Source organism: Phalacrocorax carbo, chromosome 1 (assembly GCF_963921805.1).
Source record: "Phalacrocorax carbo chromosome 1, bPhaCar2.1, whole genome shotgun sequence".
Lineage (NCBI taxonomy): Eukaryota > Metazoa > Chordata > Aves > Suliformes > Phalacrocoracidae > Phalacrocorax > Phalacrocorax carbo.
Window position 1 is genome coordinate 201,135,511 of NC_087513.1, and position 24,516 is coordinate 201,160,026.

General features: G+C 39.9%; 2 protein-coding genes across 13 annotated transcripts in view; one reads left to right on the forward strand and one right to left on the reverse strand.

Annotated features, from left to right (window-relative positions):
* The window catches only part of AASDHPPT (aminoadipate-semialdehyde dehydrogenase-phosphopantetheinyl transferase), a 51,304-nt gene extending 47,779 nt beyond the window's left edge, over positions 1-3,525 (reverse strand). For all 5 annotated transcript variants that reach the window (XM_064441281.1, XM_064441280.1, XM_064441278.1 and 2 more), the window contains exons 1-2: positions 3,299-3,525; positions 1,986-2,211 (exon numbers count right to left, since the gene is read on the reverse strand). In XM_064441281.1, the coding sequence (XP_064297351.1) occupies positions 1,986-2,211; positions 3,299-3,442 (370 nt within the window). In that variant the 5' untranslated portion in view covers positions 3,443-3,525. The remainder of the gene's footprint in view (positions 1-1,985; positions 2,212-3,298) is intronic.
* Positions 3,526-3,790: 265 nt separating this feature from the next.
* On the forward strand, positions 3,791-22,360 carry KBTBD3 (kelch repeat and BTB domain containing 3). 8 transcript variants are annotated; one of them, XM_064441273.1, is made up of 5 exons: positions 3,833-3,913; positions 9,492-9,618; positions 12,203-12,548; positions 13,714-13,961; positions 16,722-22,360. In XM_064441273.1, the coding sequence occupies exons 4-5, from the start codon at positions 13,738-13,740 to the stop codon at positions 18,340-18,342; spliced, it is 1,845 nt and encodes a 614-aa protein (XP_064297343.1). In that variant the 5' UTR covers positions 3,833-3,913; positions 9,492-9,618; positions 12,203-12,548; positions 13,714-13,737; the 3' UTR covers positions 18,343-22,360. The 8 variants fall into 8 exon arrangements, with proteins under 8 accessions (XP_064297345.1, XP_064297341.1, XP_064297343.1 ...); XM_064441272.1 differs by lacking the exon at positions 3,833-3,913 and adding an exon at positions 4,718-4,805; XM_064441275.1 differs by lacking the exon at positions 9,492-9,618 and having other exon boundaries at positions 3,791-3,913.
* Positions 22,361-24,516: the final 2,156 nt, after the last annotated feature.

Consider the following 24,516-nt stretch of genomic DNA (forward strand, 5'->3'; position numbering starts at 1 on the left):
ACCATTTTTCTCGCGATGGGTAAACACACTGAAGCCCATTTGTATCAGATCCAAAAGTGTTAATCTCATCAGCTCATATTCGCAAATTAAACCCACACGGGTGCTGAGTGCAGCTGCCTAGCGGGGGGATGTGGTAACATCATCTTTATGGTAAGAGGTCATGACTGCTGCCATCAACAATTCTAGGACACACTGGCAGAAGCCTCTCTTGCTACCGAAGAAGTTAAGAACTGAGTATTGTATCTAAACCCTGGTTTTACTTAACTAAAAATTGAGTTTGGTTTCACTGCTTTTCCTATAGTCTGTCGAGATGAAACTCATTTTAAAAAGCTGTCCTGTTTCAGCAGGTAAATAGTGAAAATCAAAATGTTCAAACATTCTTTGTATTTTAAGCTTTTCTTGCAAAATGAAAATTTAAGTCATTGATACATGCCCTGTATGCAGGTAGGGATATCTTGTATTCTCTGCCAGCATTTTATGTTCCCAAGGGTTCTGGGTCTAGGTGTTAGTTATTTTCATAGCAGCGTGTATGGCACTGTATTTTAGATCTACGCCTTTTTAGGCGTGTTGGTGCCACACCAATATTTTATCCAAATCTGCAGCGTCTGCACAGCATCAAGGCCTTCTCTGTCACTCTGCCTCCCCAGCAAACAGGCTGGGGGTGTTTGAGGGGGACACAGCCAGGACATCACTTTGGTTGATCTGCTTGGGAGAGCTATGATAAAAGCACTGGCTTCAAGCTTAATCTGGTATTTGGGCCATGCATCACGGCAGTCCCTTCAAAAGAGTACCTGTTCCAGTTCAGCCTTATCCTCAGGCTACAGTTCCTGTCACGAAATACAGAACTGCACTGGTGTGGGGTCTTCCATGAGATATAGTGTGGCACTGCTGACCACCGTCTTTATGGTGAGGGTCTACAGCAGATGGAAGTGAGCCACAGAGAAGAACAACTTGCCTTGGTATTGCAGTAAAGTTTCTGTGCATCTTAGCTAAACATGACAATCCAAAAACGTACACTTGTCATAATCATTAAAAAGGTGTAAAGTGATCAGAGAGAAAGTTATCCAGTCAGGGTTTATTTGATTATTTACCTTACTACACAAATTACTTCACAGCATAAAATGCTGGGCAAATTGAAGATTTTAAAGAGAGATTCTCTAAGAATACAGCTATTACTGTTATACCTGGGCACACATTTGAGGACGATTCTCAAAAACTAAAATTCCAGTGAATTGTAAATCCCAGTATGTTCCTCCTTTAACCCTGTCATGCATCGACGAACATTTGCGAACTAAATTATCTTCATAAAACTATATTTAAAAATACATTTTGCTACAATTCTGATTTATAATTTGGGTCCTGAAGGTTCACTACTATAGTCAGGTTAGTGCAACATTTTGTACAAATAAATAGGCCAAGAACTAGTTAGTGAGATTTAGTCTTTTACAAGAGGCACCTCAAATGCTCGATCATGATCCCTTCTCACTGAGGATTTCTGCACACTCATGGCAAATCTTCAATGCCAGTTTGCTACAGTATTGGGCCTGGTGCTGACACATACAATGTCCGCACTTATAGGACAAGGGAGCAACACTCACAGTCACAAGCTATAAAGTTCTCATGGGGATAGATCCCACTGTCCCTAGTTGGAAAGTTGTCCCTGCTTCTACCTAACAAGACAGCAAACCCGTAATTAAAGTATCTGCAGATGCCGGTCCTGCCAGTATCATAGCAGGATTCCTGACCTTATTGTTCCCAGGTTCTGCTTTACTAAACTGGAAACATATCCATATTTGGCACAACAGAAAATCCTAAATAAACTATGAGGAGCACATTTAACAATAAAAAAGCAAATACACAACACATCCATACACTCTCTTCCAATGACACTAAATTTCTATGACACAGATTGGTTCTTTGGGAAATGTTAACACGTTCAGCACTTTAACACTACAGACTCTGCTTTGGCCTCCATAACGCATTACCTGGTAAATTAGTCTTCATAATATCAATGCCAACTTGAAGCTCAGGCTCAGCTGCAAGAACTGCATAATCTCCTTGATGAGAGACATTGAAGTTGTAACTCGAATAGATACTGAATACGTTATTTGCCAGGAAAGGTTTTCCTTTTGACGTCCTTTGCAAGTGTATTTCATTCCACGGTATGCACAACTTTTCTGCAACTAATTTCCGTATCAGCAGGCGACCAGCCTATGAAATAAAATGGAGGTAATTCATACAGAACTATTCTGCTGTGTGCAAAATATCTGTGGTTACTAGAAAACCACCTGCCTAAAACAATATGGTTTTATTATTGCCAATAGACAGTAAGTGTATTTTAGCCAAAGCATTTAGATTTCACCCTTTTATAAAAGTCTGTGTCAAGTAAATTTAACCAAGAGTTCGCCAGACCCAAGTATGCAATACATTTGTTATCATTATTAGCATAAAGACAATGCAGGACCCAATAAAAAGCAATCCCAGCCTACAAGAATCACACAAAATAGTTCCTTCTCTACCTTATTTACTTACTTAGTATACTTTATTGCACAGACGAATACTTTCTATACCATACTGAGCACTAAAACTCTCAAGAGCTTTCCTTTCAGTACATTCATTAACTTAGGCACTAAATGAAATACTGAACAGCTAAAAATGTGTTACTTCTTACAGACTAATTAGCATAAGTCTGCATTACTACCACATTGTTATGGGAGATTTTAAACCTGAATTTGGCAAAACAGCTTTGTTCTCCTACACGACACTACTGACTGCGTGGACATGGATTTTGACTCCTAACTTGACATCACGACATAAAACTTGTGAGGCCTTTCAGAAAAACCAATAGCAGACTTCAAACATCCTTCTTCCTCCTGAATGAAGGTGTAAGTAGGGCTGGCAATTAATACTTTCTGTAAGTCCCTGAAACGCCCTCGCGGGGCGTATTTTTCTAAGAGAAGTCAGAAATTTGGGCAATACTGCCCCTGCAGAGGGGCACTAGCGTCCCCACGGGAACGGGCCGGCCCCAGGGCCGCGAGGGGCGGCAGAGGGGGCGCTCCTCGGCGGAGCGGCCTCCGGGGCGCTGGGCGGCCCCGCGGAAGGGCCGGGCCCCGCCGCAGGGCCGGGCCCCGCCGCCGCCACCCCCCCTCGCCGCCGCCGCGGGGAGGGGCGAGACGGAGCGCTCCGGGCGCCGCGGTCTTTCGAGTCCCGCCGCGGGCGGACGCCGCCAGCCCTGAGGGAGGGGAAGCCGCCCCCCGCCGCGGCACCCCCCCCCCGCCCCCGCGCCGCCGGTAGGTACCAGGGCGGCTTTGGCATCGCGGGCAAAGACAAACTGGCCGATGCGGTCCTTCTCCTCCGGCTGCACCAGCCGCGCCGCCAGCAGCCACTCCTCGCGGCAGGGGCGCCAGGCGGCGCAGGGGAAGGCCCAGCGCACGCTACCCATGGGCCCCGCGACGCGACGCCACACGGCGTGGCCGGCCGCGCTCCCCAGCGCCGTCCCGCGGCAGCGGGGCGCTCACCCCCCCGCGTCCTCCGCCTCAGCCCCGCCGTGACCGAACGGCACCGCACCAGGCCTGTGCACCCCGCCCTGGTGGGAAGAAGGGAGGGACCCGCTGTGGGCGCACGGTGGCCAACCCGGTATCAGAGCGCCCTGTGAGTGACAGGGGAATGCGCCAGGTATCGGCTTATCAGAGGAAAGGCGGTCCTGCAGCCGAGCGACACCCGCGGTGTCGTCAGCGACTCCAGAGAGGAACCCGCTCGGGAGGATGGGCGGGCTTTCGTCTGGATTGACGGCCGGGGAAATCATTCCGAGTGTAATAAGCGGGAGAATGACACCGGAAGGAGCCAATCTGCTGGCGTCGCAGCTGCGGAGGGTGGGCCAGACTGGTCGGCGAGCTGCGGGTGTTGGTTGCAGGTGGGTGCGCGCTGTTCGGAGGGAGCGCTAAGGGGGGAACTAGCACTTCGCCGCTTGCGGAGAGACGGCAGCGCTGGAGATCGCCGCATCCGGCGGCCGGGCCCCGCGGTCGCGCTGAGAGAGGAGGGGAAGCACTTTGCACCATTCTGCCCGTCCTGTCGGAATTAGTCCTCCCTTAGAATGAACGGAGATGGCTCAGAGCGCATGCGCGGGCGATGGGGGCATGCGCAGTAGCAGCGCTGAGGCCGCTGCCCTCCGTCGGCGGGCGGGGCGAGGGGCGGGAGTAATGGCGGCGGAGGCAGCCGTCTCGGAGGAGGGGCTGTACGGCCTGCAAGGGCGGGCGAGCGGGCGGCCGCGGCGGCGCTGAGTGGTGCTGATGAGGTTGGGGGTGGCTGATAACTCCAATCCTCGCAAAAGTAACGTCGTTTCCCTGTCGGTTCTGGCTGTCCCCGCTTTTTGTGAGAGGGGCCGCGTTTATCCCGCTGTGGGTGGCGCCCGTTGGGAGCTCTTGGCGGCAGCGCCGTACGGTAACGGCCGGTGGCTCCCCGCCGTGCCCCCGGCCCCGTCGTTGCCATTAGTACATCCACGCCCCTGCAGAACCGCCCGGCCCTGGCAGAGCCGACACGTCCCGGGAGCTGCAGCAGCGGGGCGCCCCGGCCCCTGCCTTCCCCGGGCTCGCTGCTTTGCGCGGGCTTCGGAAAGAGGGGGCAATTGTTCGCACACCAGATGCGAAGCACTGCATCACCCTAGTTTGATTCTGGCTCCTAAAAATGATGTCCAAAACAAAAGCCTGTTATATCCTGTGCTCTTTGTTCTGCTAAGAACTGTAACGGTTGGCAGAACTGGATTCCCGTGTGCCCTCAGTTACAAGCTATCTGAAAACCATCAAGAGGTAATAATTTTGTTTACCCTTTGGTTCTGAAGTTGGGCCATGACTAAATATTTAGGGTCTGTCTGAAAATTTATGACCCTTTTCCTGTTTCTTGCCTTTAGAAATATTTACACTTTAACCGTTCTATATTGAGCATGTACAAATGATGCAAAATATTGAAAATAATGTTATTTCAGGTATTTCTTAGAAACTGTTGTTGTTGAGCATTCCCAGCTCCCTGTTAATGTGAAAACGTGTGGTTTCTAAACAGGCAGAAGAACTGCTGTCTTTCTGCCTAAAATAAATCTCAGCTATAACTGAGTATAGGTTGGAATTTGCAAAATATTTTAAACACAGAAATAACATTTGGGGGAAAGAGTGTTTCAGCAAGGAATCAGTAGTTTAATTCATTTGTTTTTAAATATGATTCCCAGTTTTCTTCATGACTGAGTCAAACAAGGGATGTCATACGCATTCCCTTGTGTATTACCCAAAGACAGAGACAAAGTTAACTGACAGAAGAGGAGGATTTAGCACAGTCAGAACCCCCCCACCCCCCCCGGAAAATGCTATTCACCAATATCAAATTGTAGCTGAAGCTTACGTTTCAAGCATTTTATTGTGCACACTTTGAAGAGGAAACTGTAACCATATCTACATTTAGTTACTGATCTGTGGTAATACTAATGGAATGTGGATCTTACCTAGTTCCAAAAAACCCCTCAGGTTTGATTAAAAGGTTTGACTCGTCCATGCTTTCTACTTAGAGAGATGTAAACATGTAGCAGTTTTTTTCACGATTGGATTTATTGATTTTTTTTTTAAATAAATATCAAGTGTAAGTGCAAACTGAGATTCAAGATCCACTGTATAATATGGAATATAATTATTAATATATTCAATATAAACCCACATTTTTATTATAAGTAAAACATGGTATAGTAATAAGCTATGATAAATTATATAGGGTTTTTTTTTCTGGAATACGAAGTACAGCATGACATTTTAATTCCATTTTTACAGGTCTTGAACTTTTTTAGCTAAGAAAAAAATTTCCAAAGAAACTTGATGAATTTAAGAAATTTAGCTTTAGGATAAAATCCAGTCAGCTGGAGTTCTTCAAAGTGATTATTTATCTTAATGGATTCATTGTTTGTGAGAGGATATGCAATTAAAGATCAGTGCTTGCAGAGAGGGAATCTTCCACTTTTGAAATGCCTTCAGGAATAAGTGCAATTTCACTGCTTCCTGCTGGTACCATGCTGGGGTTTTTTTTTCACGCTGTTTTTTTTTCAATCACTTCTAAAGAGCCCAAAGCTTTAAAGTCTCTGTGTCACCTTTTCTTCTTAGAATACTGTCTCAATATGTATTATTGATAAATGCCACTTTTGTGGATTAAATGTGTCAGAATGTCACATGCATCTTTTTTGATTGTCTAAAAATGATTGATTGAATACTAATTTTCTCTGAAGCTCAGTTATTTATGAAAAAGCTGTGAGTTGCATTGAAATTTCCAGACAGGAACCTGGAATTCTGTTACTGTCTGTTTTCAATCTTTAGACAGTTAATGACAGTCAAAAATACAATCTAAAAGTACAAAACTTTGTACTTAGTATTTATAATTTAATTACATTTCAATCCACTCTTGTCTTTTTAGGCAGCAATTAGAAGTGTCACCAAATCCTTCAGATACCTGTTCCATTCACATTCATCTTGCTGAATATTCCATTAGGTGCTGTTAAATTAGATGAGTAGTGGGGAGTGGTGTCTTTAAAAATTGTTAACAGATTACTAACTTCTCCCCCTTTGAATAGATCAGGAGTGAAAAAAGCAAATCATCTTGATGGGCGTATAGTACACTTAATAATATAATATTTGTTTTTAATACTAGATTTTAAATTGCTGACCTTGACCTTTTCAAAACTTATATTAACTGTACAGTTAAATTTTGTATGAAAAAAAATCTAAAACTTCTCTAGAGACATGTATACAATTTATTTATCTTTCCTTTTCTTTCTCAGTACATAAAGTGTGCTGTAAAATACCAGCATTTAAGATTTCTCATTTTTTTTTAAATCCTACTGTCTAGTAAGACATACTATCCAAGGTGGGAGAAGGCTAACTGACAAAGGTAATGTTCTCTTGAAAAAGAATTTCTTTCTCATAAGATACCTGCGAAGAACTATTAAGAATTAATGTCCTTTTTTTTTTCTTATTGGTGAGAGAGTGCAGTACAGAGTGCTGTAGCACAGCTATATTGTGCTTTGAGATAAAGCAGATAGTTTTACAATTGTTTGTAAATAGTAAAATACCAAATAAAGGTTGAGTTTAGACTGGTTTTGCTAGCTGCATTGGTAGAGGAGATAACATCTACATGTTCTTTGTACTCCCTGAATGCGTACATGCCTCGTGTAAGATTGGTGTCCCTTGTGCTGGAAACAGTCTCTGGCTTCAGTCCCCTTACAAGGGTTCCATTGTGTTTATTGTCAGGCGGGCATGGCCCTAACACGCGTTTTCTGACAAAGTGCTAACATACGTATACACGATACTTACCTATGCTCAGTACTTTCACAAAACAACATCCCCTGGGCTATTACAAAGTCACATGTGTTTGTATATCTATTTTTATCTTACTACTGTAAAGTGATCAAAACAGTGTCAATCTGTACCCCGTGTCCTCATCTGGGTGCTCATGCGCCATTCTTATTAGACAGGCCTTGCCCTCCCTTTTTAAATAAATTTTCCTCTGGTGTTCACTTAGAACTAATTGCACATCTTATACCATTCTCAACTTCATCAGCATATTTAAACCTCTGTAAACATATTATCTGTCAGTTGCCACATCTAAGGCTATTTTGACTTTCAAGAAGTGTTTATAAATACATGTACTTCGTTTATGCTCTGGTGAGAACTACAGTAGACCCTGCACAATCAAAAGTTCATCTCTGCTGAAAGTTCACTCCGCACTTTTATTTGCTTTGCTGTTTCAAATCTGGAGGAATGGGTGTGAACACCATTTCTAGGAGGCATACTGCAGTGGCTAAGATTTTAGTGTATGCCTGCTGAGGTATTCTGAAAATGGCTGTCCTGTATGTTTCTGGACTCCTTTGTAAGTTTAACAGTATGCTGTTTTTACAGTTTCTTAGTGTAATATCTAGGAATCAATAAATGTCCAGGTTACAAAATTGATATTCAAAAGGGCAGCTGGACTTCCCAAAGGATAAAGACAAGTATAAACAAATAAAATGTATAATAAATACAAATAAATAAATGGTTCAACTTCTTCCACATACAGAATTATAAGTACATCTAAGAAGAATGTTGATGGGACCAACCGAAATAAAAACTTTATAACTATGTTATGTCTTATAACTGTCTTTGGAAAGGGAACATTAGCATTGATGAAGTAAAAAAAATTCCTGTAGAAATTCAGTGAGTATTTTTGGCAGCTGTTTCCTTGGTATGCAAGTATTAAGATTAGTTAAACATTTCCTTGTAGCTTTTTACCAACAGATTAGATACTACTAATAGGAATATGTGTATATCACATATTATCATAGAATGATAGAATCATTAAGGTTGGAAAAGACCTATAAGATCATCAAGTCCAACCGTCAACCCAACGCTACCACGTCTCCTAAACCATGCCCTGAAGTGCCACATCGATACGTCTTTTAAATACCTCCAGGGATCGTGACTCCACCACCTCTCTGGGCAGCTTGTTCCAATGCCTGACCACTCTTTCAGTGAAGAAATTTTTCCTAATATCCAACCTAAACTTCCCCTGGTGCAGCTTGAGGCCATTTCCTCTTGTTCTATCAATAGTAACATGGGAGAAGAGACCAACACCCACCTCACAACAACCTCCTTTCAGGTAGCAATAAGGTCTCCCCTCAGCCTCCTCTTCTCCAGACTAAATAGCCCCAGTTCCTTCAACCTCTCCCCATAAGACCTGCTCTCCAGACCCTTCACCAGCTTTGTTGCCCTTCTCTGGACACACTCCAACATCTCAATGTCCTTCTTGTACTGAGGGGCCCAAAACAGAGCACAGTATTCGAGGTGCGGCCTCACCAGTGCCGAGTACAGGGGCACGATCACCTCCCTGCTCCTGCTGGCCACACTATTGCTGATATAAGCCAGGATGCTGTTGGCCTTCTTGGCCACCTGAGCACACTGGTGCCTCATGTTCAGCTGGCTGTCAGCCAACATCCCCAGGGCCTTCTCTGCCGGACAGCTCTCTAGCCACTCTTCCCCAGGCCTGTAGCGTTGCATGGGGTTTTTGTGACCCAAGTGCAGGACCCAGCACTTGGCCTTGTTAAACCTCATACATGTGGCCTCGGCCCATCAATCCAGCCTGTCCAGATCCCTCTGCAGACCCGTCCTACCCTCCAGCAGATTGACACTCCCACCCAATTTGGTGTCATCTGTGTCATAATAATTTTGACTATGGATTTATCAGACGACTCAGTGCAGTTACCTGGCATCTGGGTCAAAGAGATCATTATGTTCTAGACTGCTCCATCCCTTATCGTCTTGGGAAAAGGACAGTGTTAAAACAGAGAGGTCTGTGAACAGCAGAACTAATGAGGTCTGTGTCCTTATTAGTGGACTTTGTGACAGCCCATCAGTATGCTCTTACCCTCAGAGCTCCCAGGTGGTCCCTTATTTCATCCACCATAATGACCAAAATTACCTTACCATCCCCAGCCTCCTCCTGTTCCACTGCTTGCTGCTTTGTGGCCATACATAGGCTGACCATTTGTTGCCGCTTAACTGTCAGGTGTACAGAATACTTTGCCCCTCAACTGGAGATCTGTACAGATAGCTTTGAGAGGTACGTATATCTCCCCAAGCCCATATTATGTGGGGTTGACCTTAATAACTTTGAAGTCTGTGTAAAATTTCACTGTAGTGGCCAATGAGCCACTTGTTTGATGTGACTTTCAAGCAGAAAAACAGGGCAAATGTATTAACTTTAAGGTGTTTTAGTTTTGGAGGGTTTTTTTAGAAAACCAGGCTAATAGCTAATCAGGCATTTGTCAGCGTAAGATGTGTAAACATTGAGTATGCAAGCAGAGAGGTTTTGTCAAGTGGTAGGATAGCTTGAACTTGATCACATCAGACAACACATTTGATCTTGCTGCAGGCAATACCCAGCCACATATGCCAGTACTTCGGGTCTGATGTGTCACATTACAGGGGATGCTGGAAGGCTGGTCATGTGACAGGTACCCAGTAGGTCAGATAATGGAAGAGGGAGTATATAGCTTTTGCCTGCTATGATAAGCGATATGGCACACAGCTGTATGTTAAGAAACAAAAGTAGGAGATCTCAAATCTAATGAACCTCTACTGGAGGTTCTCCGTTATCCACATAAAGACAGATTTTGTAACTGAAATCCTGTAGGAGTAAATGGAGGAAATATAAGGAGGCTCGTTGCCCAGTTTTCCTGAACTCCAGACCTTTGCAACATATTTCTGCACCCCCTATGTTTTCTACCCTTTTGTCAGTAACTTGATCAAATATTTCTAAATATAACTTGATTCATTCATATGGCTTTGTAGAATGATGTGTGAAATAATTATAAATGCTAGTTGGCTTTGTTTTATATACTAAGTTTTAGCTGAATTGTGTCGTGGTTTAACAGCAGCCAGCAACTAAGCCCCACACAGCTGCTCGCTCTCACCCCCTACCCCCCAGTGGGATGGTGGAGAGAATCAGAAGAGTAAAAGTGAGAAAACTCTTGGTTTGAGATAAAGACAGTTTAATAAGTAAAGCAAAAGCTGCGTGCAGAAGCAAAGCAAAACAAGGAATTCATTCACTCCTTCCCATGGGCAGGCAGGTGCTCAGCCATCTCCAGGAAAGCAGGGCTCCATCACGCGTAACAGTTACTTGGGAAGACAAACACCATCACTTCGAATATCCCCCACTTCCTTGTTCTTCTTCCCCAGCTTCCTATGCTGAGCATGATGTCATATGGTATGGAATACCCCATTGGTCAGTTGGGGTCAGCTGTCCTGGCTGTGCCCCCTCCCAGCTGCTTGTGCACCCCCAGCCCACTCGCTGGTGGGGTGGGGTGAGAGGCAGAAAAGGCCTTGACTCTGTGTAAGCCCTGCTCAGCAGTAACTAAAACACCCCTGTGTCATCAACACTATTTTCAGCACAAATCCAAAACACAGCCCCATACAAGCTACTGTGAAGAAAATTAACTCTGTCCCAGCCAAAACCAGTAAAATTGTTAAGATGTTTTGGAGGGCTCTAAAATCATCAACAGATCCGGTAAAGTGGTAAATTAGTACCAAAATAATCAAATAGAGCAGGAAATTGCTATAAGGGAGGTGAGAAGTGAATTTTTTAATTCTTTTTTTTTTAACAGAGCAGAGGGGAAGGTGAATTAAGCTAAGTCATAGTACTGTATTCATTAGTATCTTCCTTAATGATGGACATTAGAGGTACACTGCTGAAATTTAATAAAAAATAAGAAGACACTACTATTACAGATTAGGATTAGGATGCACTGGATGACCTGCAACTTGGAGTAGTGAGACAGTGATGAGATCTTAACCATAATGCTGCGCAACAAATCTGGTGTCAGTGAAAGAAATATGAGATCAAACTGGAGTGGATGAAAACTGCAAGAAATAATAAAGAAAATTAAAATTCAGTCTTACAAATGGACCTTGGAAAGTTTGACAATTGTTCATTCTAATAAATGTTGACTCTTGATAATTGTGAGTGAATAAATATACAAAGGAGAATGAAGTCAAATGACAATTTTGACAGAAGAAAAAATATATGTAAGCATTAATAAATCAATTGTGTAATTAAAAGCAGGTCTGCAGTCTTTGCAGCAGTGTGCTGGAGTAGTCTTTCTGTGGAAAAAGTGGTGGTAAGAGAAAACTTTCTGAAACATAGATTGCTTTTATGAAGGTGATTATATGATGTCTTTGCCTAAAATAGCAGAGACAGACTTGAAGACATTAGATGTTTCTGTATAATTTTCACTGTACAAAGATGAAAATTACTGAAATTGGTAATTTTACCTACAGAAAGCAAGTAGTATGTTGGAGCTTGATACAGAAATTGCACGTAAAAGGAGAAACACCTCTCCTATTTATTATCAATGGCAGAATTTTGTTAAAAGGTTTGCATTTCCCTTAGAAGAAGTGTTACTTAACATGATGCCAAAAAACCCTTGAAATTCACTTACTTTTTTTAAAGTTTCATTCAAATGTGGGAAACTAATTTTACTCAAACAACTTTGCTTTTGAAGATTGAGTCTTTTGAGGAACAGGCTTTAAACTTCATAAGAAAAAAGTATTCTAGAGAATTCTGACATACAAAAAAGCTTTATGATTTATGCAAGTTGGGTGAGGCCATACATAAATGGTGGTCTTGTTCTTCTGTATTTTCCTAGTTCCTCAGGCTTAGAATGGAAAGAGTGAATACGTGAGATTGTCTGGCCATGGGAAGGAGAAGATGCCTGCTCCAAGGGTGCCAGTGCTGGCAGCAAGAACAATGGATCTCTTCTATTCCAGGAGACATGGAGGTCTATTTGTGGCTGGAGCTACCTGACTAGATAAAGTATAGATCAGTCTGCTATGAAAGTACCTCCTATGAAGAAGACTGCCTGATGGCTTAGTTTGCTCCGAATGTATCATGTTATCAGATAAGCCTTTTCATGAAATTAAAAGCCAAAACCAGTATTTTTCTGGTTTCTGGGTTTGGCTTGGAAATTTTTATACCCTTCTTTGTCAATTCAGGTGGGCCATTATCTGTTGCTAATTTTAATTTGAATTGTGGAAGCACAATCCTGCAATAGAAAAAACTTGGAATGTTTCCTTAAGCTTTAAAATAGGGAAGCTTGACTCAAATTTGCAGTAAGGGCAGTTTATACACCTGTAGCAGTATAAACAGCACTTTAAATAGGTGTAAATAAAACATACTTATGTTTAAAGTGTCTTTATATTGTCAAAGTGGACTAAAATATTTTTAACTTAAAAAATACTGAAGCCCAACTTACCACACAAACAATGCACTTCATTATAGAGATTTCACAAAAAAATCTTGGCTGCTGAAAGGGAGATTGCATTGTCTTAAATTCAAATAATTTCTGAAGCCAGTTAATTTATGCCACTGTAAATCAAGCGCACAGTGTGCAGCATAAACTGTAAGCAAACACACAGCTTCATAGCAAGACTAGAGGTACAAGATAAAATCAGTATCAATTGACTAAACATTCAAAGTTGCACTGTCACCAGACCATCTCTGAATGACGCCATTGGCAGGCTCGAGCAATCCTGTGATTAGGCCAGGCTGTTGGTGTTTTGTTTGTATTCTGTTATTTTAGTCTGGAATGCCTAATGGGAATCCACTTATAAAGTAGTCTAGTAGCCTGTATCTCCCTTCCGCTGTAAGCTGTAGAAAGACCATTGGTCTGCTTTGAGTTTGGGGGTTTACAGTATACATATGAGCCTTTTGGAATCTAAAATATGTGACAAAGTTCACCTTTCCATCTTCCATTTTATATCAAATTGTAAGAGTTTGGGTTTTTTGTAAGCCTTGGACTAGTCTTTCTCTTAAATGACCATTTAAAATTTTAACACAGTCCTTGGTGTGCTTTCTGCGGAGTTTACTGAAAAGATTCCTCCAGGTGGGTACTATTTGTATTGTTGTTCTTTGATACTGGTCAGCTGTTTTACTTTTCAAAGTATGCTTTGTGTATATATTTTGCAAAGTAGAAGTATTGTTATGAAATTCAGTGTAAAAGTCACTTATAATACAAATTTAGAACTGTGCATAGGACTTACAAATGAAATTCAGTGCTGGGAATTTTTTGTTTGTTTTATGGTAAATTGATTTTTTTGAAATATCTGAAATTTGTCATAAATATGACTATAGAATCAATTACGTATTTTTCCATTTCAGTTTCAGGAACAGATTGAAGAAACCATGGCCAACCAACGGGATTACATTAGCAGACCTATTTGCAATGGAATTTCTGTTCCTGAAAATAAAATAAATTCCTTAGTGGCTGAAGGTCATGGACAACAAATTCTAAAAGTACTACAAAAGTTCAGAGAACAAAATATATTTTTTGACTTTGAAATTCTTGTGAAAGATGAAATAATTCCTTGTCATCGTTGTGTACTGGCAGCGTGCAGTGATTTTTTCAGGTAAATCTAATTTTGGCATTAATTTGCAGGAGATGGATTATAAGTCTTCTGGGAGGAAGTGAAGGAATGTAATTTAAAAAATTTTTTAAAAAGTCATCATAACTTACATATGGCTGCAGAGTTTTAAGCAAAGTGTTCAAACATCATATTAAGGATAGCAAAAAACCCACCCCGAAAGAAAACACAACTACAGTGTTAGATGCCTAATTCTACCCCAAGTACATCTGTTTGTATTTCCAACGTGACACGAGGACTCTGTGAATTTGGGATTCAGACAGCAGTCTATAATCAGAAATACAAATGTCAAACCATAAGTGCATGGTTCTGCTGTTAGGTAGAATTGACACAGGTTGTGTATCTCTGAGACATATCTGTTGCCTGTCTCTGTACTTGAAGGTCCACAAGGGTATTGTTTGACTTTGTATGGGACAGTCTATGTACTTTGACACATTTATGTTGTGCAACATAGAAGGTTGATTACAAACACATCTTGCATTGAGCAATTGTGGATAAGCTGCACATGGTTTTGGAATGTGGCTGGATTTTGTTTCTCTGAGTGGTCAGTATAGTAGAGTTTGTCTTCAGAGGTATTTAAACAGATACATTTTTTTCTAAACTACAGTTTTCAGCCTTTCAGCATGAAACAGGTCTGTTATCTTCCTTCTGCTGCTTAAAGCTATGCATTCCTGAGGGACAGACAGATCATTCACAGACAGAATATTAATTTATGAAGAACCTTGCTAACTTTTTTATTAATAAGGGTCAAACTCGCAATTCCACACTGAAAGTGTGTTTTCAAATACACTCTTTACTGAAACACAAAGCTAAGACACTCTAACAATGAACAAATGGGCTCCTGGAAATGAGTTAATGAGCTTGATCAGTTGTCCGTACACAGGCAACAAGTGTTATTTTCAAATGGACTGGAGCATCCCATGGTCTGTGGGAGTCTGCCATTTATGACAGAGGACATAGGCTAGATGTGTTTTTAGGACTACTGATTCAAGAAGAAATGCAGGTGAAATAAGGTATTTCTCCACTGTAGCAGCAGATCTGTTTTTTTCTCTGACACACAGAACTACTTGCATTTCAACTGTTTACTGCTTAACAGCACAGAGATGCTCTGGTAGAAAGGAATATGAGGATGAAATAGCTTCCAGTGTTATTTTTTAGAACAGAAGTTAAGCACATGGTAACATGTGGCCTTTTCACTACCTACAGGCTCTTCAGGTTAAAATTTGCTAGGAGAGACCTCTCCCTGCATGTAACAGTTGGTAATAGCAGCCATCAAATTCATAAGTTGTCCTGGAATGCAAGGGCCATTTATTACCTTCAGGGAATAAAAAGTACCTAGGTCCACTAGATAAATTTTAAAAAGAAACACATTTTGTCTCCTTTGGCCTTTGGACTTCTCTTAGTTTTGGTTTCATTGTGTAAGCCCAAGATTCAGCAACATTTTGTTCCATAGTTTTTAGTTTTCAGAATCAAAGCCTTTGCCTAGATTGCTCTCCTTCTACTAGTATTGTTCAGTTTTGATTTTACTCTGTAATGCAGAGACTTGTATCATAGCTCTTGGATTAATGAGGAAAGGATTCTAAGGATTGTCATTCAGCATGCAAAAAGGTCTTTGGGATGTAACTGTCTTATTGTAATTTTATGTTCTTGTTCAGGAAGTCAGACGAATTCCTGCTTTACCTGATGTTCACTTCCCAAAGAGTGTGCTATACACATATTATACAGATACTAATTGTATAACTGAACTATGATATAATACTTTTTTTTAATAGGGACTATCTATGATATATTGATAATCCAGATTATATACTTACTATTTGATGATTTATCTAAATCTTTCTCCACTATCATCTTTTGTCAAATTCAGAAGCTGTTGCTATCACAGCCTGATGCTTAGGCTCTGCGAGGGTAGGGCAAGTGTTGCAGCACTATTCTGTTGCCAGCACTTACCAGCTTGAAAAACTTCAATTATTTTATCTTGCCATGTTAGATTGTGTGAAATAGTTAAATGTTATTAGATATTTAGTAATAAACTAGTCAAAGCTGTAATAAAATTTGCACAAATCTACTGATCAGTAGTTTGTTCCACAGTTTCAACCATCGTCTTTGTACTCAGTCAAAATCTACAAGTTCCAATGTGTCATGCAATCCTATGTCAGAACCTCATTTTTGTCTGACATCTGCCTGTACCCATACATCAATCTGTCAACTCTAAGGCAAGAATTGAGTTTCCTCATGTTTTTTCTCCTCTTTCACCCCTCACCTACTTTTATTACTGAGGTATGCACCCCTCATCCATCCTGCCATTAGCTCAGCCTGCAATTTGGAAGGCCTTTTTTTCACTTAATTTTCTGTATTCATCCGCAGTGCGTCACCTAAATCATGGGACTTTTTAACTTTATATTTTTTAAATCAGCCTTTCTCAAACTTGAAACTAATGCTGCACTGAATAATTTCCCATTTCTGTCACATTGAGAGCTGCAGACTTCATCACGCTCTGTGAAAATCCATACAAACCACTGCCATCATGTTTATGACCCATCACTTTGAATATGTTATCACCACTTTTTAATTCAACCATATCAAGCAAATGCGTTGTCCTTATTTATGAAAGCCTCCACATTTTAGACCTATATAGCCTGCCTACCTTATTATATGCCCAACTGTCTCTCTCCTCTCACATCAGTAGTCTGCTGTTTGCTGGATCTTTAATTTGTGTATATATCTTCTATATTTTATTCACAGAGCCATGTTTGAAGTTAATATGAAAGAGCGAGATGATGGCAATGTTACCATTAGTAATCTATCACCCAAGGCAGTGAAAGCCTTTCTTGATTATGCTTACACAGGAAAAACAGAGATAACAAATGATAATGTGGAAATGCTCTTCCAACTGTCGTCATTTCTTCAAGTTTCACTCCTTTCCAAAGCTTGCAGTGACTTTCTAATAAGAAGTATTGATCTTGTGAATTGCTTACAGTTGCTTTCTCTATCAGAAAGTTATGGTTCTGTCCGCTTATTTGATCATGCGCTAGATTTTGTACAGCACCACTTTTCCATGCTGCTCAGATCAAGTGAGTTTTTGGAGATGAATTTTGAGCTATTACAAAAATGTCTTGAGGCTGATGAACTAAATGTCCCTGAGGAAGAATCAGTGTTGAAAGCTGTCCTTCAATGGACCAAACACAACTTAGAGGCACGACAGAAATATCTGCCTAATTTGATTAAAAAAGTGAGACTACACCAGTTACCTGAAAAGACTTTGCAGGACTTTCTACATTCTGAAGAACACTTACTTAAGAGTGCTAATTGCTCAGTAATAATCGATGATGCAGTTAAAAGTGTGCAAAACTTTAGTGGGCTGTTTCCAGATGCGCGTCCTTCAACAACAGAAAAATATATATTTGTGCATAAAACTGATGAAGATGGAGAAAACAGACATACATTCTGCTACAACATCAAAACAGATAAATGGAAAGAACTACCACATACGCACATGGTTGATCTTCCAGGGTCAAGTTTGTCTAGCTATGGAGAAAAAATATTCATAACTGGAGGATGCAAAGGGAATTGTTATAGGACTGTCAGGCTTCATATTGCTGAGCCATTTCATGATGCCACTGACCAAACCTGGTGCTACTGTCCGGTCAGCAATGAATTCTCTATAGTGTCAGCTATGAAGAAACCGAGGACAATGCACACATCTGTTGTAACCTTAAATCAGCTGTTTGTAATAGGCGGGAAGACCAGAGGGGCTCAAGAAACCCGAAGTCTTTTGGATGTAGAATCCTATGATCCTCTTTCCAAAGACTGGAAATCTGTAAGCCAATTACCAAGAGGTATCTACTATCCAGAAGCAAGTGCATGTCAGAATATAATTTACGTCCTTGGCTCAGAAGTAGAGATTACTGATGCCTTTAATCCATCTCTTGACTGTTTCTTTAAGTATAATGCTATGACTGATCAGTGGTCTGAGCTTGTGGCAGAATTTGGGCAATTTTTCCATGCAACTCTAATCAAAGCTGTTCCTGTGAACTGTACATTGTACATATGTGATCTCTCCACCTACAAGGTCTACAGTTTTTGCCCAGAAACCTGTGTTTGGAAAGGGGAGGGATCTTTTGAATGCGCTGGCTTTAATGCAGGGGCAGTTGGGACTGAGGACAAAATTTATATATTAGGTGGCGATTATGCTCCAGAAGAAATCACAGATGAAGTTCAAGTCTACCATAGTAGTAGGTCTGAGTGGGAAGAAGTTTCACCAATGCCAAGAGCCTTAACTGAGTTTTACTGTCAGGTCATTCAGTTTAATAAATATAGGGATCCCTGGTCATCTGTACTGACAATTTGCTCTGGAGAATTTTGAAACTCCTGAGTCAAAATAATCTATTTAAATGCACAAGTTTTAGAACAGATTTTTAGGTATCAATTTACAGATGGAAAAATATGTACTGTTTTGTTTAAATCTTCAGTTTAAATTGTATGCTATAGAATTGCTTTTGGAAGAGTCCATTAAATTGTCAGTCTTGCTAGTCATTATATAGAAAGTATTACTTAATTTTATATGCAAGTCTTCTCTGTAATTATCTGAATAATTTGCAAAATTATATTACTTTTCAAAAAAGCAGTCATGAGGAATTCATTGTGTAATATGTGCCATTATTTCTGTAATATTCACAGTTGTCCCAGTAGACAAATTGCTGAGTGAGAAAACTGACTGTGATACTGTTTTCCCTATGTAACTGAAGTTTAAAAGAAATCTACATTAGTGTTGTTTTATTTAGGTTTTTTATATTCATAAACCTGTAAGAGGGATTCATTGTCAGCTTGATCTTACTAGGATGACCTTAGCAAGGGCAAGAGCCAAAGTGACCTTCGCAGCATTGAAACCAGGTGTTTAACTTGAAGAGACTGATAATTCCTGTCACCTCACTTCAGCTCTCAGTTTTACCAGTTTTTCTCCATCCTTGTGCCTTAGTAGTAGTAGCTGTACTTTGTTTTCATCCCATTAAGTGTGGCAAGATAAACTTTGATAACATGTTGCAGGGTGGCAAGATTTCTCCAGGATGGATGATTCATGTGGTATCTTTGCTTCAGTCCTGCTGTTAACTAAAGAAAAAACACTTCAGGATGTTTTCTAACAGAAGTCTTCCGTCTCTGAAGTCTCCAGTGCTACCTACTAAGCAGCCCCTGGGCTGCTTGCAGCAGCAAGCTATAAAATAAATCTTAGTTGTTGCTTCGGTTAACTATGGGAAAAGTTTGTATCTTGTCATACATCAAATACAAAGTTACAAAAATAAATCCCCATATTTAAAGTCAAAGTAAAAAGTATTTCTGAGGTGAAAGAATTGCTTTTTATAACTTCTATAGCAGTTTAAATGAATTAAGACATTTTATCTTGTACTTCATGGTAGTTTTAAGTGTTTAAAATATTACATGGTAAACACTACACAGTATATTGCTTGATAAACTTTCAGTAGTCATCTAGTATAACGTTAAAATTGTAATGGACTTTTAGTATTAATATTAGTCTAGGCATACATTGTGATTAAATTTGATCTCATGCACACAAAGTGGGACCTGTGTCTGACAGAGGGATGCTGAGATTAGCTAGGTTTCATAAATTCATTCGTAATCTTCCACAGCCTGAGAATTTTCTTTCTTACCAGCTATCTGAATAAGACATTGGGAGCCCTCATGTTCCATCTAAGTATTGTTTAAGCAGTAAGGTTGCCTTATGCCAGACAGAATAGTTCTAAACATCTAAGCACATCTTTTCCAAGCAGTTACAAACTGAACAAAGTTTAGTGAGGCGTCTAAAACATCTTTCATATGGCTTGAGATGACCGCGGTAAGTTCATTATCACATTGCTACTGCATGTACTTTTTGCAAAACTCAAGCTCAGTATTAATGCTTAAAGCTTAATATTGCCTAGCAACATACTTCTGTTTTAAATAGTAAACAATGGAAAGCTCCAATTCTGTGACTGACTCTATAATTTGTTATCAGGTACCTTCATAAATATAGATAACATTAATAATAAATATTTTCATAAAGATGTAAATGAAAATTATGCACATTTGGAGAACATACTAATAAGAGTGGAACCCTCCCACTCAATATTTTTTTGTATTAAGATGCATGTCAGTTCTGTAGAAGGAAATAGCTTGTTACAGTATTTCAGGCAAATTCACATTTATTTTGCTCTTTTATAGTGAGTCTCCAAATCATAACTACAATTACCTAGGTAACCTTTACGGTCACCATACTGAAATGCAAGCATTTTTATATTGGAACACAACTACTTCTTGTTAGTGCAAAGCAAATGTATTGAATAGTTTAGGAAAGATGGAGAATACTATTCCTGCTTACTGAAAGAATAGGAGAAAAATAAATAGACATATAGGAGAACAGTAGTTTTAGCATTAATAAGGCTACTCATTTTAGCATAGAGACTTCATTAATCATTACTTATTGCAACTTGTCACTTCATCAGAAATATAAGGCCCAGTTCACCTCTGCTTGTGGTTTTATACCCGAGTATCAGTATGCAATTTATGCAATGAGAAAAGTAACATATTATGCCCACAGTACATGGGTATAACTATCTATGCAAATTGGAAGAGACGACTAGAGAATTGTGAGGTTTTTTAATTGCCACTGTCATGACCAAATTGCTGGGTCACATAAAGAGCAAGTCAGTAATTCAGGTGATGCTCTTTCCTCTAAGTTTTTCCTTACAGCAAGTTTTTTTTGCAGTCTTCCATCCAGCTACTTGCTATATGTAAAAGCCTCTGGCATATGACATCAGATCCAGCAATGACATATGTGGTAGATTACTCATTATTAGTACATGTAGTGAAAACTGAAGCTTAATTCGGAAAATAGACATGCTTCTTTAATGTTGTATTGTATGCCACATTTGCACAGGAACTGATGTCGGTTCCCAGTTTGACAAATCATTCATGGATTTGAAAAGGAATTGAGCTCTCTTACTCAATGATCAGGAAATAATGCAGTAGTGTCAGTTACTTTATACCCTTGCTTACAGAAAAGTTACTGTGAAATAGTACAGATTTTCTTCAGTTACGTAGGTAAGCCTGTATTACAACTCTCACAAAGGAAAAAAAGGTCATTTGCCACAATTGCACACAGAAAGAGTTAAATCTGATAGCAGAATTGAGTGCAGAAGAGGCTGTGTTAGAAAGTTGTGGCTAAAAACAAGGCTTAATGATAGAATTAAGGGCCTATGTTCTAAATGCTGTAATTAATCGCTAATGATGTAAGAAATCTCGGTGAAGTCAATTATGCTGCTCAGAAGAATATGGATTACTTGCATGAGTAACTGCTGTAGGTCTGGATCAAATAGATTTTTCAGTCTACTTTGTGCAGCTGTTATGCAATTTTAAAAAGTCACAAAATTAGTGCAAAGCAAGTTTTTCTACATCTTTTCTGACTTTTCAAAGCTCACAGTACTTTATGAAAAAGTACCTCACCTCCCTCTAAAAATAGTCAATGACTAGATTAATGATCACCTACGTTCTCACTGAAATATAGTAAGATGTCTAAAACATACAAGTTGCATGTAAAGTTATAAACTACTATTTGCACTTAAACCATGTAACCAAAACATTTCTAATAGTATTCTATTCTATGTCACAGAACACCTTATAAGCATGACCAGTATAATATACATGAAGATAATATATATTGTATGTGGGAATTTAATATCCAGTAATTATTATATTGGATAATTTAATTTTAAAGAATGCTATCAAAACATTATGGCACTTTGGTAATGTTATCATACTAGTTTAGTTGTTATAACAAATATCAATTATTCAGGTGTTTATATTGATTACGTTTGCACAGACCTGATGATTACTCTATTATTTATGTACTAATGAATTTATTTTCTATATTCTAAATACGTTTGTAGTAAGTTTACTGCTGTTAAAATTCATTCTATTCACAAAATGGAGTAGACTTCCTAGGTCAGGTTTATTTCTGGTATTACTCTATGAAGAAAGCTGTACACCTCCTCTGATTAGTAGGTAGTAGGTCAGGTATAGGCTATAGAATGTGCGGTCTGCAGTTTGTCATGTGGAGTCGAATTTTAGGTGTTTCTGTTTGTAGGTGGCCAACAGGAGGCAGCATAAGATCTGTTTTAATTAAAACAGACTGAAACCAGGGATATATTTGACAATATTTATAGCCGAACATTATACTTGATTTACATTTTTTCCCTTCTAACGTCCAATAAAGAATAGAGATCCATAAAATTTTGCTGCTGCCTGGGCTCTGCTGATATGTGGAAAGTATGATACTACATGTTTGCCAAGATGTTCATTCTTCTGTGAAATAAAAGCACCGAGCAACTGAATTCTTCTCAGGTCTGATTTTTTCAGTGAGTTTCAAAATACAGAGAATCTCCAATGTTTCTAATGAGGTTAACTACTTTTTTCTTCTTTCTTTTTTCAACTGCAGAACATTTTGAACCTTAGATTATAACCAAGAATGCAGTTAGAGTCCATGAAGACTGCAGTGAGAGGGGATATTTTAAATTATGCTTGGACTTTGTATTTGTATATCCTTTGTATATCAATTTGCTGTTACCACGCTAAATTTGATTAAGTCTGCTGAAAAGTTGTAAGTTTACCATTGTAAAGTACTCATTTAAATTGGAGTCTTTTTTTACTGGATCCATCTAACTCAGATTGATATATGGGGCTTTTCCAACAGTTTCGGTATTGCAGATGATTAGGTATTTATTCTGACTGAAATGGGCTTCCATACTACTTGCTTTAAATAAAAAGAGATATAAGCTACTTAGTATAAAATCCATGTGCAAAGGGTGCAGAAATGGCATTAATACAAAGTGAGGGAGCTCTGTGTTGTCTCGTATTCTTCCAGAATTTAAAATTCTGTGGCCTTCAAACCTCTGTGCAGATAAAATAGAGTCACAGCAATAAAAATTAAACTTCCAACAACTCTAAGGCCTTTGCCCACAGCTAGCAAAAGCTATTTGGAGACATGCACAAAGCATTCCAACAGCGTTCATAATGTTAAAAGCTTATATTGAACAATGAAGGGATTCACAGACCAAATTTGAGAGCTGTAGTTGTGTAACCCTGTGCACAATCGGGAAAAAACTGTGTATGTATGTTCTACAGATCCAGGGAATTCGCTATGGGCTTGCACAGTTTGTGTCTGAAGCAGACTGTACAGTGGGGCTTTTCTTATTGTGATCAAAAGCGAGGAAGCAGAGTCTGGATTTAATGCATAAATTACACATAAGTTACACATAATTATTACACATAGCTTACATGTAAATTCAAGACAGTTCACATGAACGAAGGAGGTCCAAGGGTTTTTTTTGGAGTAAGCTAGCATATACCAAGATTTTTCACCTGTGATCAACAGCCTCCATAGTAGTGGAATAACAATAGGGGGAGAAAGCAGAACTATTTAGAATTATGAGCACAGCTACCCCAGGAAATCATCTGCTTCCTCATGCAAATTATTCTAATGGACACTAATCATAGTTAGTGGTTTTGTGCTTCACAACAGAAGAAGGATACTCAATGAGGTGTAATTAGCACTGATTATTTCACAGACTGGCAGAGGTTCAGACTGTTAATGACTTTCACTCTCTATAATTTTTCCACCTACTTGCACCTGAATCTAGTTTGAGCTAGTTTGCAAGACCTTTAGGGCACACTTGCATCTTATTTCTAAGCACCAACAAAATACTTGTAATAATGTAAGTTGAAGCCTAGTTCATGCATAGGCCTCAGTAAGAAATATCCCTGTATAATACATTGCCAGCAACGTGCCATGTTTTGCTACCCTACTCCTTACTGTTTTCCTTTTTAAATTTTTGTGATACTCAGTACACAGGGGGCAAGTATGGCAGCTAAAATATCGCTATCTGTAGGCAAGCTGATAAATTCATAGCCTTTCCATTTAGTACCTATAAATATTTTCAGGAGGTCCACTGGACTGGAACTTGTTGTTGACTGGAACTGGAAAATACCATTTTAATGGAGATTTGTAGTTTCATGATCACAATTATGATCACTAGAAGCTACAATAATCACAGCCTATCTGTCCAGTGAAAATGCTTAAGCCCAAATACTGAATTACAGCCCAGACTTGGACATGAAAGGACTGCACGTGATTGTTAATAAATACGCAAAATAACACACCCGCGCATCAGATTAGGCAGAACAGAGGCAGCAAACTTCAGAAGAAAAAAATTATGTCGCTGCAAGTAGTGCCTCAAGCCTGCACAAAGGTTGCGTTGCCGAGGCAACGGGATGTGATACAAAGAGCAAGTACCAGACGCTTCACGTGTGGCTGAGGAGGCAAAAAGGAGGAGCCCAAGCACAGAAGGCTCCAGTGAAGTGTTTCGCACGTATATTCACTGGCATTAACGACACGGTATCTCACGTAAGCACCACTTCCCAAAAATGTTAGGGAGCAGGAGGAGCAAGACAACCCCACCTACCCCCCACCGCCGGAAGCTCATTGAGGGGA

Excerpts from the sequence above, each read along its gene's own strand:
- KBTBD3 (XM_064441270.1), top strand. The coding sequence starts at position 4,290 with ATGAGGTTGGGGGTGGCTGATAACTCCAATCCTCGCAAAAGTAACGTC. Across the intron at positions 4,806-13,713 it reads TATCTGAAAACCATCAAGAG|TTTCAGGAACAGATTGAAGA; the intron begins GTAATAATTTTG and ends TTTCCATTTCAG. Across the intron at positions 13,962-16,721 it reads GCGTGCAGTGATTTTTTCAG|AGCCATGTTTGAAGTTAATA; the intron begins GTAAATCTAATT and ends TTTTATTCACAG.